A 21,013-nucleotide genomic window follows, 5' to 3' on the forward strand; every position below is an offset into this window, starting at 1 on the left:
TTGATAACTTATAAAAGTTAAGATCTAAATTCCTATGCAGTGTGACTCAGTCAGTAGAGCCTAGAATTGCATATTGAAAATATTTACTCAGATTGTATTTGCCTGCTATATTCTTCCCACAAACATGTTAATGCCTATGACAGTAACTTAGCATTGCTTTTCAACTTCAACAAGGACTTTAAAGCTGCAGTAACTATGTTTGTTTCTAGGATTCTTTCCCCCCTTTAAAAAAAAAAAAAAAAAAACTCTACAAAACCCTTTTGTTAACCAAAGTATAACACAATTCAAAATTTACATAGTGGTAATTACCACTACTTTAACACATTGCCCAGAAACATTAAAAATATTTGATTATACACTGCAACTCTTGAAGTACATCTGTTCCTCTATATAGAAATGAGAGATATTACTAACTGCATTTTAAGACTTAAAATCCACCCAGAGAATGTTCTATGAATATGTACAGTTTAGAACATTTCAAAAAAATAGATTAGGGTATTTCTGTTCCTTTAGAAAAATGAAATATAAAGTAGCTTGATTTAAAAGTTTCATTGGACTGACAGCAAACAATTCTTGCTAAACTGAAGGGGAAAAAAAATGTAAGAACCCAAACCCCTCTCTTCAAAACTAAAACCATGTATTTCATTATGTCTATGTCATATGCCATATGCCTTATTTAGTAGTATTACAGATCACGCTACATACCACTGGCCAAGGATTGTGTCCCTTCTTGAGGACAATGCACCCCCAGTGCCTAGTGTAATGCCCAGAATATGACAGGCACTGAATAAATGCTGAGTAAATACAATTTTAAAAAACAGAGCTTTACGATCGATACTTTGAAGTGTTTCACTGTTAGACTGTATTTATTAGAATAGAATCTATCACTCACCAGGATGATGGATCGATGTATTTATTAAAACAGAATCTATCACTCACCAGGATGATGGCTAGATGAAGATTAAGCTCACCTTCCACTGGGCTGTGTTCTGTCTGTTCACACTAAATTTGAAAATTCCTACTGAGGCACCAGTGGGCTGGGCAGCAGGAATGAAGCCCAAAAGATTGAGACTGATTTGCTGTAGTGGCCCTGAAAACCAGCTATTAATTCAAATCCCACTATGGTGTCTGTTATTTTAAGTCCTGGGGAAGAAAGCCATAGGACAGCTTTGATATACCTACCTTAGTGGGCAATGTTCATGAAACTGTCCATAGTGGAAACAAAGTCTGAAGTGGGGGAAATTATTAAAATACAATTAAAATTACACTAAGTCATGGGCATGTGGGAGACAGGTTGAAAGCCAGCATACTGCTGGAGGGGAGTCCTGAAATTGGAGAATGGATACTGAAATATGAATTCTACCTCTTGCATAATTTGCCCAAGACTGGCAGTGAAGATGTTAATCCATGTAAAACAGTTACAGATTGTGCTGAGCTTGACAACTAGGTGTGTCAACATGTAAACTATGTTACACAGCTGTGAAGGTTAGCATCTTTGAGATGATTCAACACTAAGCAGACAGTGATTTGCTTAAAATCAGACTTCTAAAAGAGATATCCAGTCCTCGCAGTCCAGTGATGTTTCCATCTCATTTCAAATTGTTTGAAGGGATGCTTTAAGTGCACTGAAGAGATTGTTTTTCCTGTTATCTATTCTTAAAGCATTAGATAACTTTAAATACCTTATCAGATTTGGGAAGTACTTAGGAAAGTTTGTTCAGCTAGAGTTGAGAGACTAGTCAAACCTGTATTTTCGAACTTTCTTACTTCATTGTTTTAAAGAATTACTCTTGTTGTAGCCTCCTACCCCAAAATTCCAACCTTGAAACAAACATCGAAATTTATTTTAATTGTTTTTTATTATTATTATAAACAAAAGAAATTTCTTGATTTGTCAGTAGGACTGTTACATGGTGAGAATGCATTATACTAAGCCATCAAACTCTCCTTATCCCCCATGTTGACCAAACAATGCACGGCCAACATTGAATGCAGCAATGCTACAAAACCCAGTAGCGTTCATCACAGGTTCACATAAGGCCCCACCCTGCAACTCTGGTCTCCTCAACACCTGCTAAGCTATAACTGTCTCAAATCATCTTCAGCTTCACAACCATTAAAATTACTTTCAACAACATAAATTCAAAAAAGACTTGAAAGTTAGGATAAGAACAATCTAACAAAGGGGAATTGTACTTAATTCTTATGAGAACATTTTATATAATGCTAAAGTTGTTTGAATTATTACAAAAATTTAGTAGCATGTAAATATAGCCCAAATGGTTAATACTATTTCATACTGGGTCTGCCTTACCAGGAAAAGCTATTATAGGACTCTTACAGTAATTTAGCTAACATGGAAATTAAATTTATTTCAATGTTTTCCATTGCCTTTTTTTTTTTTCATTTTTCCCCTTTTCTAGAAAAAATATACTATTTGGGGGAGTGACCAAGATTAATAGCAGTGGAAAGCTAGAGAAAGCCTTGGTGAACAGTCTACCTACACTTATGAGGGATGACAAACTCTAGGACATGCTGGAGTGAATCAAAGGGAAGCCATAAACCTGTGATCCCTTAGTCTCAGGAGAACCAACCACAAGGTCTCAAGTGAAGCTGTAATTACTAATGAATCCATTTGATGACTAGATGGAGCACAGAGCAGGGATGGTTCAAAAGCTTCATGATTCTGGTTCACACCAATGTTCACAGTTGGTAAGAGAACTAGCAAGGAATCAACTGCATGCACCAAAATCCCAAGACAGAGTCTCGAGTCTTTAGTCTCTTCCACAGGCATTGCTAGTTTAAGTCCAAAACCCGGGGAATACTGGCACTTAGAGAAAAGAAGGTTTCCACTGTCCTTTTCAAATAAGCATTGAAGATAAAAGCTGACAGTTTGCACGAACAGAAAAAAAGGATTAGGTAATGCTAAAACAAATGCTAATAATTTAGTGTAATGTACAAAAATCACACTTTTACTTAAGTGTGCCTTAACAAAGAGTATAAACTATTCACATAACTATACACCTTGTCCTTGACTTCTTCTTCTTCTTTTTCCCATCTTTGCTCATCTTTTCTTTATGTTTTCGAATTTCTCGGACTAATGTATAGAAGGCATCGTCAACACCCTGAAATATATATAAAAAAAAAGTATATATAAAACATGTTAATACACAATGGCTTGATATGCTAAGATGACAGACTTTCACTGTTAATGGAAGCTTGAGTACTCATAGAATTTTAGGCTTATATTCTAGCAACTCAATGGGCTTAGGAATTCTTTAGGATATATCTCTTCGTGGATATTTTGACATTTTAAAATTTTCAAATTATTAAATTTAAATTACCATTTAAATTTAGGTATTAAAATACCTAACAAAATACCTGACATTTAGTAATTTAGATATTTAGTAATTTCAAAATAATAATTACTTATATACTTTCTTTCAAAGCAAAATACCTGACATAACAATTTTATTTTATGGTATGAGTGTTTTGCCTGCATGTATGTCTGCACACGTGAGTACAGTACCCAATGGAGGCCAGAACTAGACAGAGACAGGAGTTACTGACAACTGTTAGCTGCATGTTCTTAACCACTGAGCCATTTCCCAGCTCTGGTATGCTGATAAATAGAAACTCTGACTTTCACAACAGGCAATATAATAAGTGACGTACAATATATAAGTTTAACAAATGACTGTTTTCCCAAAAGGACTTGATTTCCACTAATTTTTTGCTACTAGCAAACTTAGCCACTCAACTCCCCATGCCTGCCTCCATGTATGGTAGATGTGCCTTCATGCATATATACAACTTAATTGTCCTTCAAGCTTCTGGACTTTAAACAGCAAGCCACATTATCTGTAGATACCAGTGATTTAAAAGCTGTGATGCCCCTGGCCTCTGATGATGAGTGAAATCGTCTGACTGGTGGTGTATTTGACTACCCACCAAAACTGTCTTATTACCGCTTTACTGTTTAGCTATTCAAAATTTAACATATAAATACCCATCTTCAAAGAACATTCAACATTGGTCATTAAAGCATATACCTATGTGTCATTAAAACAAAATACCTAAATGAGTTGTGACTAAAGCAGATTCAGTCAGAGTAATTCCCAACCTCCTAACCCTGGAGTCACAAGTGCATTCTAGGAGTAGAGCTTCAAGAGCCAACTTTAGACCTTCAATCACAAGTTCACACTGGAGTCAAAGCGAAGCTGAAGAAAAAGTGGCCATGCTTCATTTTATACATTCATCCTGGTAGGAAGTACTGAAGGAAATGTTAGCTTACTAATGCTTCCACACCTAGATACTAGAGGGAGATGGAGAACAAGGACCCGACAAATCGAAGCCACTTTAAAAGTAATGGCACCCTGGGTCCTCACTCTTGTAGTTACCTGTTTCAGTATTATGAACTGTGCAAGTAGGATAATATGTATTTAAGCATCCAGCATAATATGTTTTTAAGCACCCTACGTTAAACACATTATCTTCAAAATAACTGAGTATCTTAAGTGGCAAGATTTTTCCTTTACCATATTACTAAGATATTTTGTAATTTCAAAATAATAATTACTTATATCTTTTCTTCCAAGTTACTCTTTCTTTCAAGTTTTTACAGTTAACTCATTTTGACAACAATCTCTAATTCAGGAAAGCATGACCAGTACTGTTAAAAATGTACAGCGGCAATGAAGCTTGCTCACATTTAACAAACTGGATAATGCCAGTATCATCTATTTAATATGAGTGAATAAATATATATTGCTCCCAACCCCAATCTGCACTCATTGGTGCTTTTTACCTCCTGAAATCCATTACTGATACAACACAAGCAATACAGTCAAGGCCTAACTAACTGAGTGGACTGTGAGATCCACTCAGACATTCCCTCTGTCCTCCTTAACACACAGTGAGAAATTCTTCCAATGACATAACAAAAAGTACCTTTAATTTAATTACTGACAGAGACATTTGAAATGGGATAGTATCTTTTGTCTACGTGTGTGTGTGTGTGTGTGTGTGTGTGTGTGTGTGTGTGTGTCAGGGTGTGGATGTGTGAGGGCCAGTCCAGTTAAGTGGAGGCCAGAGCAGGACTCTAGGAGCCTTGTTCCCTCAGTCTTCCTCCTTCCCATGAGGCAGAGTACCTCAGTGAAACTGGAGCTAGGCTGCTAACAGCACACTCCACCAGTTACTTCAGGCCCCTGTCCCAGCCCTGGGGCTACAGGTGTTTCTGGCTGGCTATTTACTTGAACTGTAGGGATTTGAACTCAGTGTTCATGTTTGTGCAGCATCATGCATATTTTCATTAGCATATTCACTAGTGAAAACTATCTCCCAGATACTGCCCCGGAATGGAGTCTTACCTAACTCCTTTCTCCATCATGAATTCCCTTGGATCATACATTATGGTATCTACTCTATTTCATCATCTTTTTAAAAAATTACATCCATTTATTTTTCTGTTTGTGTTCATGCCATGGCACACGTATGAAGATCAGAAGACAACTTAAGGGTCTCTCCTCCCACCACGTGGATCTAAGGGATCAAACTCAGGTCCTCGGTCTTGACAGCCATCTCATTGGCCCTCCAACTATTTTTACAATGAAGAAAAATACCAATGATACTAAAATAATGCTGCAGAAAAATAAAAATCCAGAGAAAGATAGCTGTAAGACAGTTTTTAAGATGGAATAACACACAACCATTTAGGGAACAAGGAAGACAGAATTTGACAGAATTACCCTCTTGTCAAGTTCTGACAGTGGGTGTCTCCAGCTACATTAATTCTAACTAGATGACTCTGATGTTAGAGAAACGTCATAGCTAATGTATAAAGGGCAATGCACTCCTTGTTTTCCTGGGAACTGATTCTAATAAAATAGCATCCCATATTTTGCTAATTATTTTGTTTAGATTTATCCCTTTCCTAGAATGATGAAAAACTAATTTGCATGTATTTATCACTATCAAATACAAACTAATATTTATCTCACTATAATTTTAAATATAAAATACACTTTTTCTTTATATAGGAAGTGCTATATGATTAGTGATTCAATTCATAGATCCACTATTAACAGTTATAGCAGTCACTGCTGCAAACCACATAGTTTAGACATTCAGAGCAGAGTGCTTCGATGTTTGCTTGAATACAATGTAAAGTGTACCACATTCTCTAAATATTGTTCTATTTTAAAATCATCTAAGAGTGAGGCCGAGGAAAGGGGAGTAGGGTTAAAATTACCATTTTAATCTGGTCATGGCCATTATTTCAAAGTTTAACTTTTCAAATTGTATTTTAATGTTAAATTGTACCACAGTGGTTTTACCAAACCATAATTTTTTTATTTTTTTTTATTTTATTTTATTTTTTTTTGGCTTTTCAAGACAGGGTTTCTCTGTGTAGCCCTGGGTGTCCTGTAGACCAGGCTGGTCTTGAACTCAGAAACCCCGCCTGCCTCTGCCTCCCAAGTGCTGGGATTAAAGGCATGCACAACCACTGCCCGGCTCATAAATGTTTTAAGAGTTCATAATCCCATTAGAATCCCTGCAAGTATTGCCCACTGCTTCTGCATCTCAATCTCTTAGTCTTAAACCCTGTGCCTGCTTCATGTCCTCAAGGGACACATGTATTACAAGAGCCTCCAGCAAGAGCACGAACTTCACCATGAGCTTTTATCACCTCACTGAGTGAAGGACTTGCTGACTTAGATAAAATATAATCTGTGTTAATTTAGTCAGGAAAGTCAGAGTCCACTCAATCTTTACTAAGAAATACCTATATGCTAGAATCTCAACATGCAATGGACACAAAAATAAAACAAAAGGTCCAGCTCTTTAGGATTCTGTTGTCTAATAAAGGAATGACACATAAGCTATTTCAGTGCAACAAAGGAAGCCATCCTGGAAATACCCAAAGCCACAATGGCCATTTTAAGAGACTGCAGAGATTCTTATAGACAAGGGAAATCACATGTTAGCTGATTAATCAAACTAGGGATAGGAAATACTGGTGATCCAAACAATAGGCGAGACTACAGGGAAGGCAGAAATAACGTGTGAACGGATAAAACAGGTGAGCTGATATTGATTAGATAGAGGAAGGAGGGAGTTAAGGACCACAGCAGATGCATCTGGAGAAGCTGCCTGTGCTCCTGTGTAAGTCAGGGTCTACATCTACAAGTAAGAGACTGCTATTTACTTGGAGCTGATGCCATTCACTGTATAGGAGAAATCAATAATAACGTAAGAATGAGACAACCAAAGCTATGATATAGGAATCTACAGTTGTTTCTAAATGGGTACAAGAGCATGCCTTGTTAAGTCTTTCCTACCTCTGGGCCATATTATTATTATATATTTTTTACTTAAAAACTGCCGGCTATCTTAAAACTTAAACCTGATTTCCCTTAAAAATAATCAGTTTCAAATGTTGAGAGTACTTAAAATTAATGAAGTCAATAAAGCATATGAAAAATGCAGATTAGTCTACTGTAGCCATCAAGAAGGGTCAATTGTAATACATTTAAAATAAATGTACTCATTACAGAAACAAATGACAAGTTTCTTATCTCTTAATATCTCAAAGCAGAATACCACATCTAAGTGGTTCTGACTGCTTTGTTACCTTTGAAAGACATCTGCTTTGTACCAAAATGAATATGCTGAACTTACCAGATTACATTATAACGCATTTTTTAATTTTCACACAGCCAGGAGTCTTTTCTTCTTTGCTGATTTTTTTCAATCTGTACTGTCGGATCTCTCTCACCAATGTATAAAAAGCATCCTCCACTCTCTGCATTGTAAAACACAACTTCTTTAAAGTCTGTTTCATTTGGAAGAGTAATTTACTGGGATAGCCATGTATAAGACCTTTGAATTATGAGCTTTACAGTGGAGAATTTGGTTTTTATTTTAAAGCAGACATCAGATTGAATAAAATTGAGGATGCAGCATTAAAACATGAGCTAGAACCTGGTTTGTTTTCAAAAGTGTTTATGGTTTTTGGAATTAAGAGTTTAAATGAAAAGCCTAACTATATGTATTTGTTTCTTGATACAATAAGTTTGATGAACTGCACTTAGGAAAAGTTTAGACTTTCCTTGGATAAAGGAAAGACTTGTGATTGCCATTCGCCACTGATGCCCACCTTTTACCCAGGGGGGAAGCAGAGTGAAAAAGCAGACTAGGAACATGAGGCCTTGTTAAAATCAAACCCAAAAGTCCATGTCCTAAGCAAGGTGAGTCCAGATACTTCTATAGGACCCCCAGTTCATCTTCAATTAGATACTTTCTAGTCAACTTCCTGGTCCATCTGAGACTGCTACCACCGGGAATGGGAAATTACAATATTTAAATGAGAAGTGAAACAGGCCATTTGGCAAAACAAGAAGTCTTCACCAACCATTGGAAATGTATAAAACAGAAGCAATACATGTCTCCTCAAGTTTCAGACAGCCTGCAGAGCGCTGAGACATGCTGCATGCAGGATGCTCTCTTTTAATTTATGTTTTCTACTGTGGCTGTACTGTATACGCATGAGTGTTTTGCCTGCATGTACGTCTGTGCACCCTGTGCATACCTGGAGCCTTCCAAGGTCATAATGAGTCAGATCTCCTCCTAGAACTGGAGTTTACAATGGTTGTGAGCCACCATATGGGCCTGGGAGCCCAGATCCTCTGCAGGAGCAGTGCTCTTAACTGCTGAGCCGTCTCTCTAGCCCTCTAATGGAATGTTCTGGTTTAGAATCATAAATAGCCTTTATGAAGAAAAACTTTCTCAAAGAAGAAATTAGGCAACAGCCTAAAAAGTACAGAGTACTTATAACTCAGTGCCAACTTCCTCAGGAAAAACTCAACAAAGTTTTTATCTAAGAGCAATATCCAGAAACTTCACATATACATAGGACAAATTTAACTTCAGATGTCCATGCTTCTAAAGAACAAATACTTATATAGTAAAATATGCCAGATTTCCTATTTAATTTAAAACTTAGCCCATTTTAATAGTGAATTGCTTATGTAGGTGACTGGTTCATTTTTTATTTTCTACAATTAGTAAAATCAATATTTACCAAAAATGATAAAATACACCTAGCACCTACAAAGCTAATATACTAAAAACTTGAAATCAGGCAGACAGAATCAGGCACTCAGCATTAAGAGCAATAGGCCAACAACTAGGGCTTAACTTTTGCATGTGTAAGTCATTTATAGCCTTCAACAGTTAAGAAAAAGATAGCTCAGTTATTTAGGGCATATTATGTTTTACAAATCTCTAGAGTATATTAAGAACTGAATCAGTGAAACTGAGTAACTTGCCTTTAAAATTTGTAAAATTTAGTTTCAGCAAAGGAGGCATTTAAATAATGATTCCATATTAAAGTATATATACTTCTGGCAAATAGTGTGTGCCATCCAGTGAAAAAAATTTTAAGAGTATTTTTTATTATTTTCAAATTATTTTTCAGTTTTTAATTATTTTCTAATAAAAATTATTATAGTCTCAGAAAAAAAATCTTCTTTAAAAAATAGTGTGTGTGTGTGTGTGTGTGTGTGTGTGTGTGTGTGTATGTGTGTGTGTGTGTACAAATGCCTTGAGGCCAGAAGAAGACACCAGATGATCTGGAGCTGGAGTAACTGGTGGGTGCCAGCTATCCAAGTAGGAGGCAGGAACCAAAGCCAGGCCCTCTGCAAGAGCAACCAGCACTCTTAAACCCTGAGCCACTTCTCTAGCACCCGAACATAATTTTATTTTAATGGAATCAATTTATATTTATCCTACCAAGAAAGAAAACATTTTCAACTTTTAAAAATCATTAAATGTTGGCATTTTAAACAAAACCCCTACTTGTTAATTCTTAGTAGTTTATTCATTCTTAAGACAGGAAAAAAAAGCTTTACTTATTCATTTACTCTTCTATCATAAATGTTCATATTGTATAAAATAAATTATTTAAGACAAATGACTTGCAAAGTATTTAAAATGTAAAGTATGACTGGTCAACTTATATTTCATAAAAAATTCTTTTTTAATTTAAAAGCCAATGAAAAACTTCTCCAAATATTTACACATCTCTTTACAGAATGAGGAAAACCAGGCAAAAGCTCATATTTTCTTAAAATCTTAAAGAATATAAATATTTCTTCTTTTGGAAAAAAAGTTCAATGTCACTGTAAAGGTCAATGTGCTATGAAGGGAGGAAAAGAGGGTCTTTGTCCTCTAATTTAACAGAAGCCAAGTTTGATTGTAACATACGTCTGAATCAGTTTGCTGTGCCTGCTGCTCTAGTGAAAGCAGCCCCATCACCAACTCAGGACTAGGATTGTTGTTTCCAGCAATGCAGAGAGAGAATTGGAAGCCAATAATTAAAGAGACAACCACCCATCACCAGGAATTCAGCACTAGGGTCTCAGTACCCAAGAAAATTCAAACAAAGGAAAATTTACTACTAAAAACGTTCTCTTTCTTAGCTTTATAAATATGAAATTTAAATTCATTTTAAAGTTATTTACCCACATTTTGCATACTTAGTTATTCCTTGAAAATAAACTTCAAAGTTACACAGATATCAAGAGAACTTGAGAACACTGTCATTTATCCTTGCCCTGCCACCAACACCAGCTCTTACTTTTAAATAATACTACATAAGCTACATCATTATAATATGGAATATTGATTTATTATTGCAAACTTTGAATTAATTTTAAAAGATAAGGCAATTATGACTACATGTTTAACCCCTAAGGACACAGTGATACATCCTTGAGGATATGACATACCGTAACCACATTTGAACAATTTCAAATGACACTTAGTAAACTCTAAGGGCAAATGAAAATATCTATCTATAATATAATTTAGAGTATTATATATCTATAGTATCTATAGATAGAAAATATCTAGCTGTAATATAATCAAGGATATCCAAGTTTAAGTATGTAATTCCTTTTTAAACAAAAAGATCTACAATGTTTTCAACTCAAAGCAGAATGAGACTATGGAAATAGAACACCCCTGGAGTGACCTGTTAACAAATAATATTCTTTATCTGTTCTCAGTGAGAATATAATTTATTAAGTATTTTATTCCTGTTGAATCTGTAAAACTTGCAGAAATCTGTTAAGGGGATGAGATATATATGTAGCATCAACTATGACTCTACACAGATGCAAGAACACCAGCTTTCTGAGGGGGAGAGAATGGAGAAACTAACCTCGTGTTCCTGATTTTTTCTAAGAAACACCGTCAAACTATAACCCATCTCAAGAGCTATTGAAGTACAACATAGTAAGTGTTCAATAACTGTCTACTTCTAACTCATAAAGTTCAAAATATTCATTTCATCGCACCTAAGGTTTTAAAAATTGTTTTGCTTTCTTAAATAGCTTTATGATAAGCTTTCTATCTTTCAGAAATGCCTTCTATCAATTAATTTCATATCTCTAGAAAAGTAACTACAAACCAAGAAATTAATCAGTAAGTATTGCGTGATTTAAGTTTGAGAACTTTCTACACTGCTCAAATTCAGAGCAACAAATGTAAAAAGGCTGGACCAGCCCTTCTGAAAACCCTGCTTGTCATCACCTGACACAAGCTCACACTGACTTTTGGTTTTAGCAGCCTGGCAAAAAACAAACAAACAAACAAACCAAAATACCAGCCTTTCCCACAGTGCCTTGTGTTTCAGGTGCGACAGGCTTTCCTAGTGTACTGTCCAAAGAAAGCAGAAAGACCCGTCACTTACTAAGTGTGAACTAGCACTCTGATATACTAGGAATATCCCGTTACTAAGTGTGAACTAACACTCTGATATACTAGGAATATCCAGTTACTAAGTGTGAACTAGCACTCTGATATACTAGGAATATCCAGGCCACATACTAGATCACCAGCAAAAATGTATCTCCTTTATACTTTCAAAGGAGTAATAGACTAAAAGGACTAAAAGACAAAAAAAACAGCTTAGCACAGTGCCATCCATCTGATAGAATCTGGGACTGAGAGGCAGGGGGATCACTTGAGCGCATGGCAACACACATACACAATCTATTAATCATTATATACTGGCAAGGCACTATGCATTTTAAAATTAGCAAGAAATATACTGATAAAAATACATATTCTGTAACCTATATCTTAAAAATAGAATATAACTTCTTTCATTAAATATACAAATTTTGCTTTAAAATGGTAAAATAAGCCTGTGAGTTTTAGGCTGAAGGTCTTGTAGACACAAGACCATCAGTTGCCATCTAGAGAGGTTGAGACTGGCACACTACAACCTACAGGCTAAGTACAGGAGAGTCAATTGTTCTAGTATTAGGTGACAAGGAGTTTTAATTTTCAAGGCTTCTTACGGAAATAATGTGTAAGATACCACATTGCTATCTGGGCCTCTGTAGAAAACATTTGCCATGCCCTGACTTGTATCTCTGAGAACTCTGAGTGAATGCTCAGTTCCTATTACCATAAATAGAAGTTTTTGGTGCTTTTGTTAAGCTCATGTAAAACAACAAAAGTTCAAGCAGAAAACAGGTTCATGACAAAATACATTAAGGACAGGTAAACATAGGTAAAATAATAAATATGCAAATAAACCACAGTAACAAAATGCTCCTTTTGGCTTCTATAGTTAGGAGTCAAAAGGAGCTTCAAATCTTCACAAAAATTGGACACGTAAAATTTATTAAAATGTACCTCAGATATTATAAATTACCAAAATTATTTGGAGGAGCTCTTTAGAATCTTCCAAAACTTTATAAATGTTAAATTATTTTTAAGAAAAATTAATGATTTTTCAAAACAAATTAATTTCTAAATAAAACAAGTCCAGTGAAAAGTGAGCATCTAAGTCATAGTTAGGCGACATATTGTTATATAAAAGAAATCAATAAAATATGAATAAATACAAGGGCTAAGCACTGCTTAAGACGTTTCTGTATATCTTACCTCTATACATGTTAGACAACTCACATTATCTAAAAATCAAATGTAAGTTCATCTATTTCTATACTATATGCCTTTAAAACGACAAAGTGAACTGGGCATGGTGGCATATGCCTGTAATGTCAGCACATGGGAGGTAGAGGCAAGCGTTCAAGGCTAGCCTCTACTACTCTAGTAAGTTTGAGATTTGCCTGGGCTGTCATTGTCAAAACATCAAAAACTAAACACAAATGAAGAAAGCAAAACAACTTTTAAAGGTGTAGGTTGTGTGTGTATGTGTGTGTGTGTGTCACAAAACATTGTTAAAGCTAGAAAGCTATTTTTAAAAGAAAGTAAGTATTGTAATCAATAATGAAACACACCACACCAAAGCATTAATGTTAAACACAAATAATGCAGTTATTTAGGGCTCTTACCAAATGAGAAGTGGAAAGCAACCCAGACATGATAACCAAGAAACCCCTTTCACTGTGCTCTATGGCCTATTTAAACTGTGGCCCAACTCCCAAACCAGCACTACCCAACCGTTCAAAGGAATGCGCAATCATGGGCTTCAACACAAACCAACTTGATTAAAGTCTAGATTTTGACTTTATAAGGTCAGTTGATTTGTGTGCATATTCAAGTATGAGAAGCTCCTCTGTGTTTACAACCCAGTCTCAGGCTTTTCCTTTTCTCCGTGAAATGTCAACTTGATGTTCACTAGTAGGAAAGGTACCTTTACAAGTTCAAACGATGGAAAGAGTAAAGTGTTAATGGTAAAACCTATACAGTATGTTTTCAATAAAATTCCTTATGCTGAACTATTTCATAAGAAATCTTAGGGGAAAGTTACAGATACTGTATTTTCTGTGTTGCTTCTGACTTGGAAATAGAACACAGTCTTCCTGTCTTCAGAGTGTGGGCTGGACATGAATAAAATAGCTCCTCTACCATGAAGCTAAGTGATGTACATCAAATCTCTATAAACTTAAGTCAACTGTGAACAAACTGGTACACAGGAGATACCCATGCGACAGTCTAACTACAGGAACTCACTTTTTAAGAATATCTAGTTACTTTCTAAATATTCCCTTATTTTAATCACAACATTCTCCCTAAAGAATAGATCCACAAAAACTTTCTGCCAAAATATAATTCTTCAAATACAACAAAATTTAATCTAGAAACAAATCCTTAAAACTGCTTCTAAAATAGAAAACTCAAACTTTATTCCATCGTTCTTTGTCTTTATCATTTCAGTGGGAAAATTTTTCCACATTTCTTGACTCCTAAATATAAAATGTACTCTAGGTGGAAGAAACAATTTCAACATGAAAAGAAATCAAAATATCAGGCATAGTGGAGTACACCTGTCATCCCAGCACCTGCAAGATAGACTCAGGAGATTGAGAGTTCAACCTCAGGCTAGGGTACACAGAGACCACTTCAATCCCCCCACACACACAGAGTCACAGAGAGAGAGACGGGGGGGGGGAGGGAAGAGAGAGAGAGAGAGAGAGAGGGAGGGAGGGAGGAGAGAAAGAGAGAGAATATCCAAGTAATATCATGCACCTTGGATAAGAAGTACTATCCACTCAAGAGAAGACATTTGCCAAATAAACATTATTTTATTTTCTATGTTAAGATAATAAAAAGACTGGAGAATCGCATTAAATGATTAACATGTAACAAGAGTTATGGTAGCACGTATACCCCCAATGATGCCATTAGGAAATGACAATCAGTGATGAACACCATTTGGAGCACTGAGCAGAGTATAGACTCACACCTATCCAGGTGTACTCACCTGTCTTGTCTTTGCTGAGGTCTCAATGAACGGAATCCCATAACTTCTTGCTAACTCCTGAGCCTGTTTCGTGTCTACTGTTCTAGAAGGCAAATCACACTTATTCCCTACCAGGACCATAGGCACATCTTCAGAGTCCTTTACTCTTTTAATTTGTTCTCTGGGGAAGAAACAAATTGAAGCAGAAGCATAAATAACACAAAAGTACTTAATACTCTGCCCTCAACTTCGTCTTACAAAGCTTTATTGGTTTCTTCATATCAATTCTAGTTTCTACCCTACCAAATTTCCTTCACTTCTCTTATTTTTCCCTCTAAAACAAAAATCTTACATATCTGTTCATTCACATAAATAAAATAAGAAATATACTAAAGTTTTGAACATTTTAAACATTTTGGTTTAAAATTATCTTAGAAACATGATACATATATGTAAATGTGTATATATACAATTCAAAATATTTTTATCTAACAGATATGGTGACTCATGCCTTCAATCTCAGCATTAGAGAGGCAGAGGCAAGAGGACCTCTGTGAATTCCATGACAGTCTGGTCTACATAGTGAGTTCCAGGCAAGCCAAAGCTACATAGTTAAACCCTATCTCAAGAAAAAATGTGCTTGTTTTTACCCAAACATGAATTAACACATCAACATAGCTGACATTTCAGAGAACTCTTCCCTACCCTCTGTGGCAAATGTTCTGAGAATCCCGCACGAGTGCTTGAAACAGGACAGTGCTACACTCCTCCCATCCGACTTTCTCCTACAGTGTATGTCAGTGATGCGGTTTAACTGACAATACGGTAAGAGAATAAAAAAAAACTATTCAAAACTTAGAAATCCTTCAGTTTTTGAAATTTCCATTTGGTATTTTCATACTTAGGTGAGGTGAGCATGAGTGAAACATCAGACAACAAAACTGTGGGTAAGGGGACTCCTGAATTACTCAGAGACAGAGACAATCATTAAAGACTGATTTCAGTTTTAATGTTTAACCACGTATATGTGTGTCTTTGTGTATAGGTATATGCATGTGAATTCAGGTGCCAGTGTAGCCTGAAAGTATTGAATTCCCTGGAGATATAGTTACGTGTGGTTAGGAGACGCATAACATGGATACTCACCTGGGAATTAACTTTGGTCTTCTGGAAAAGCAACATAGTCATTAACTGCTAAGCCATTTCTCCAGCCCTGAAGACTGATTTATTTTTATTTTTATTTTTAGAGCAACACTAAAGGGAATACAATGTATATTCTGTTCAAACTCCTTTTTATGTTTTGTTGTCAATGTAATGTGTAAATCTAAATTTGGGGGGGAAATGTATTCCTTCCCAATTTCTGTGGCTATCCACGATTCTGACTGGAAGGTTCATAGCCCCAGGTCTCCTATTACCAGAGCTCACCTGAACACCTCTACAGTAAAGTGGTCCCCAATCACTTCCCCTAAACCCACTCAACCACTCTTAACGAAGAAGCTACACTTAACTAGGCTAACAACAGTGATGAGGCACAGCCAGGAAGACGGACACTTGCTTAATAAACAGTGCAATGAACACTGTAAACTACCAAGGAAAGAATGTAAAATACATTTCATGTAATGATTAAATAATCTTATGTACATTTCTCAGACTCTTAAAAATCAGTAATTGTTCTAATTCTTCAATCCCTTACAACCATCTAAACATATTAGAAAAAATAAAATAAAATAAAAAAACACTTAAGGCCACTGCTTATCTAACCCATGAAATTCTGCAATAAAATATGATTATTTTTAAGACCATTCAAGTGACACCATCTCAAACCTTCTTTCCATGTTTTTGTTTCATTGATACATCTATATAGTCTATGCATCTAACAAAGTAACAACCTTCCTTTCCTAGTGCAGGGCAGGTAAGAGCACAAAGGCCTGGTCTCAGCAAGCACCCCGGCTACCTGTACAAACAGGAGCAAGGTATGCGACTGCTGTAATCTAAGAGATGCATTTGTAAAACAGGAATTCTGCATACTCGACATAAGTGGTTTCAAATTTAAATAGATCATACAGGCATAACAATTAGCAAAGAATCAATAAATGTAAACTATCATTATTTCACATGCCAACTTTCATATTCAACTTAAACCCACCTATAATGGTGAATATCTTCAAATGACTTAGTATTATTTATGGCAAACACACAAAGAAAGCCCTCCCCAGTCCTCATGTACTGGTCCCTCATCGCACTGTACTCCTCTTGACCTGCTGTGTCGAGAATATCCAAGAGACAGGTTTCTCCATCAATTACTACTTGTTTCCTGTAGGAATCCTGAGAAGGGAGAAATACAGTCTGGATTATTACAGTGCGTCTTTTAAAAGGTGTATATAAACAGCTCAGCAATAGAAGACCCCATTCAACATAGGCGAAGCACTTCAGCTAGTCTCCAAAGCAGACAAGTGGCCAGTAAGCACTTGAAGAGATCATTAAGAGAGCTGCAAATCAAAACCATCAGACACCATTTAGCATCCATTAGGATGGTTATTGGCAACCACCTTGGGAGGCTGAGGTGGATAAATCTCTGTGAGTTCAAGGTCAACATGGTCTACATAGTGAGACTTTGTCTTAATGCACTCCCGGCCAAAGAAATAAAAACAAACAAACAAGCAAACAAACAAATAGAAAACAACATATTTGGGTATTAGAAGGGATGTTGAAAAACTAATTGCTAGGCAGTGCTATTAGGAATGCTAAATGGTACAGGCACCATGGGAAAAACAGTTTGGCTTTGAAAGTTAATGTAGGATTACTATATGGCCCAGCAATTCAATTCATGTACACACACACACACACAAACATACAGAAATGAAAGCAGAGACTCTGGAGCCAAAACATAGAAACAACTTAAGTGCTTTTAATCATAAATGGATTATCAAAATGTAAGTATGTAAATCAAAGACTATGGTTCAGTCATAAGGAGGGACAATATTCTGAAAACATACTACAACATAGATGAATCTTGAATACATATGCTACGTAACATAAATCAGACACCAAACATTTTATTATTTCATGTATGATAGACACCTAGAACAGGAAAACTCAAGGAGACAAAACGACAGAAGTTCCGCCAGGGACTAAGGAAAAGACAATTAGAACTGATGATTAAATGGGTACAGAGCAAAAAAATTTCTAAATGCAAACAATGCTAATGGTCACACGACACTGTGAATATAATAATGCCGCTAAACTACACACTTAAAAACAGCCAGGAGAGATGGCTCAGCCATTAAAGGTTAGGCTCACAACTAACCAAACAAAAAACAAACCAAACAAAGGCAGTGGCAAACTTTGATTTACACACAAATACACACACACACAAACACACACACACACACACACACACACACACACACACACACACACGGTATGTGAAGATTAAAACTTGTAATTATGTAGATTAGATTTAAAATGTTTTAAAAATTAATACTACAAAAATAGCTCTCACAACTCTTATTCATGACTTGGATGTCAGATCACCTAATTTATAAATAAGTCTCTACCTGCTGAGCCTTCTGACCAGCCTTAAGGGCTCACGTCCTTAACAGAGGTAATTTATAAATAAGTCTCTACCTGCTGAGCCTTCTGACCAGCCTTAACAGAGGTAATTTTTACAGAGATTCAGCTCTTGCTTTTCTCTCTTTTGTACTGTTGCTAAAAATATTGTTTAGCTTTTGCTTTTACTTTCTGAATTTGTTATCTTGACGTTGACTAAACCCAGAGCCTCGCATCCACTAGCATATGGTCTACCACTGAGCTATAATCAAGCCCCACACTTTGGTCTCTTCTACTTCCTAAACATCAGCACTAGAGGTGTGCTTCTGTACCAACAACTTACAGAACTTTCAGACCGCATCTGACAGTACACACATGGATACCAGCTGTCTCTGCAGGTATTTTGTAAGATGTTTCTGTAAAGAACATTCACTCATTCAAATAGACCAAGACACTGGGAACGCTGTCTTACTCTGCTCCCTTCCTGATGCATACTGACAGCAAAATTCTGAGCCACATACAATTGTCATAAAGTATAATCCACAGCTTACTTATAAACTATGCTGCTAATTGCAAACAATGAGTTTATGTTAAAAATTCAGTCACTGTGAAGTTATTTAAGTACAGCCAGTATTCTCAGAAGCACGTAGTCCCCATGCTACATAAAAGACAGGGCAACTCAACAAAAACTAAGGGTCAAAAGTGCTAAATAACAAAGTGTGATCTGGAAAGAAGCAATGGGTCTGAAAAACGAAAGCAAAAAGCAAGCAGAACAAAAAGTGGTATTTAGGGCTGAAGAGATGGCTCAGCAAGGAAAGGTGCCTGTCGCTAAGTCTGCCAACCTGAGACTGGTCCCAAGACCCCACACAAGGAAGGAGAGAGCCAACGCCCACAACTTGTTGTTTAACATACACCAGAGTATGCACTTGTATACACATGAAGATTAATAAATTAACTTAAAATGATATATACACACTAAATATTTTGTTCCAATTTCAGTGTTATTGACAAAAAGTAGGGAAAAACAAAACTCTGTATTGATGTAGCATCGAAAACCCCAAAAGGTTTTAACAAAAAGCTTAACACACTTCCCCACAGGCCAAGATCTATCTTGCGCACTGTTTTGTATGCCCCAAGAACCAGCTTTTACATACTGAATGATTCTGAAGCCAGCAGCCCCAAGACCCTGAAGATGATGTGACAAAGACTCATGTAGCCCTTACAGAAAAATCTGCCAATCCCTGTGGGTTAAGCCAGTAAAATAACTTCACAAATTTGAAGTATTCTGAAAAGAAATTTATTTCTTTTATTAAAAATAATATTATCAAAGTACATATTATTGAAGTTCAGCCAATTTAAAAATAGATCTGACTGCAAAACTAGTTAATGATGGAACAAAGAAAAGCACCAATATTTCACATTTTAAATTAGTGTTATTTCCTGCCTTCGAAGAAGGCACACCAACTAGTAACTTACTACTGTTCTCAGGAAATTAGGACAGAATAGTCACCTAAACTCACAATAAAATAAATAAATAAAAGTTATTCCATATAGGGGAATTATCCTCAGCAAAAGTGACTTTTTTTTCCATCTGTAAAGTAGTATAAAACTTCTAAATAAAATGTACGCTGCTGGCAATAAGGTACTGCAGGTGGAATGAAATAATTTCTTGTGATAAAATGAGGCACATTCCTTTCAGAAAGCAATTCTGTATTTAAAGTAATATAAATGTTCATAGCCTTAGACACAATGCCACTTATGATGACTTTAAGAAAGTAACAGTTTAGTTAAAATAACAAGTTATACACTAACAAGGTATCTTAAAAGGTCTTACAAAAATTTACATAGGTAATCAATACTAACTCGCAATATCACACCATTCGTCTATTCTCAGAATATACCATAGGTCCAGACACACACAGCACCACTACCCCGTCAGTCACCCCTAGAACACTCAGCCCACTGCGCTGGCTGCTCCCAGGCAGGCGCTGGCGTACTTCCTAGACTCCTAGATCTGTTCTCTCCAAGGAAGCTGAGGACTGGTCTTTAAATGTTGATCGTGTTATTTACTTAGTCTCTCAATTCTATTTCCCCTCTATCTTAAAAACGAAATCTGAAGAACGTTCCTTCTCCAACATTTCCAACATTTCCTTTGTGCCAGGTCGATTAACTGTGCATATTTAAGCTCATGCCTGCCTATCCCCACCATGTTTGGAACTGAAAAGTAGCAATGCTAAGTCTTAAATAGTGCAGGAATCAGTAAATATCTATTGAATGGATGCATCTATTTAATATAAATACATACAAATATAAAAAATCCAAAATGTAATTCTAATTACAATTATGTTAATGTATTGTACCAACCTCTCCTCAATATTCTGTACTAAAGACACTGCTCATCTGAAATGAAACCATATAAAACTATTGCTTTTATTTTTATTCATTTTATTAGTTTGCAAGAAGGGTTTTTTTAATTAACAGTTCAGCTTTAAATATTCTTCAGTGTTGTGTCTTCTAGAGCTAAGTATAAGATAAATTTTTAAAAGATTTCATAAATTTTAATATGGTAACAGTCATTTTTAATTACAAATTCTAACAAATTTAATATATGGTACTTTCATTCAAATCATATTATCTTGACACAATCAGAATAATATAACTAATTTATAATATTTATGACATAGAAAAGAATAGGACTGAGAAAGTTGAGGTTTTTCAAGTATCTTAAGGTTTTCAAGT

At 35.8% G+C, this 21,013-nt stretch overlaps 1 protein-coding gene across 3 annotated transcripts in view; it reads right to left on the bottom strand.

The window, feature by feature from the left end:
• Nucleotides 1-1,733: 1,733 nt before the first annotated feature.
• Kras (KRAS proto-oncogene, GTPase) overlaps nucleotides 1,734-21,013 on the bottom strand; it is a 31,733-nt gene continuing 12,453 nt past the window's right edge. For 2 of the 3 annotated variants that reach the window (XM_031383870.1, XM_031383871.1), the window contains exons 3-6: nucleotides 16,872-17,050; nucleotides 14,747-14,906; nucleotides 7,681-7,804; nucleotides 3,008-3,125 (exon numbers count right to left, since the gene is read on the bottom strand). In XM_031383870.1, the coding sequence (XP_031239730.1) occupies nucleotides 7,685-7,804; nucleotides 14,747-14,906; nucleotides 16,872-17,050 (459 nt within the window). In that variant the 3' untranslated portion in view covers nucleotides 3,008-3,125; nucleotides 7,681-7,684. Of the gene's footprint in view, nucleotides 3,126-7,680; nucleotides 7,805-14,746; nucleotides 14,907-16,871; nucleotides 17,051-21,013 lie in introns of all 3 variants that reach the window. The other variant, XM_031383872.1, reaches the window with a different exon arrangement.

Source organism: Mastomys coucha, unplaced genomic scaffold (assembly GCF_008632895.1).
Source record: "Mastomys coucha isolate ucsf_1 unplaced genomic scaffold, UCSF_Mcou_1 pScaffold20, whole genome shotgun sequence".
Lineage (NCBI taxonomy): Eukaryota > Metazoa > Chordata > Mammalia > Rodentia > Muridae > Mastomys > Mastomys coucha.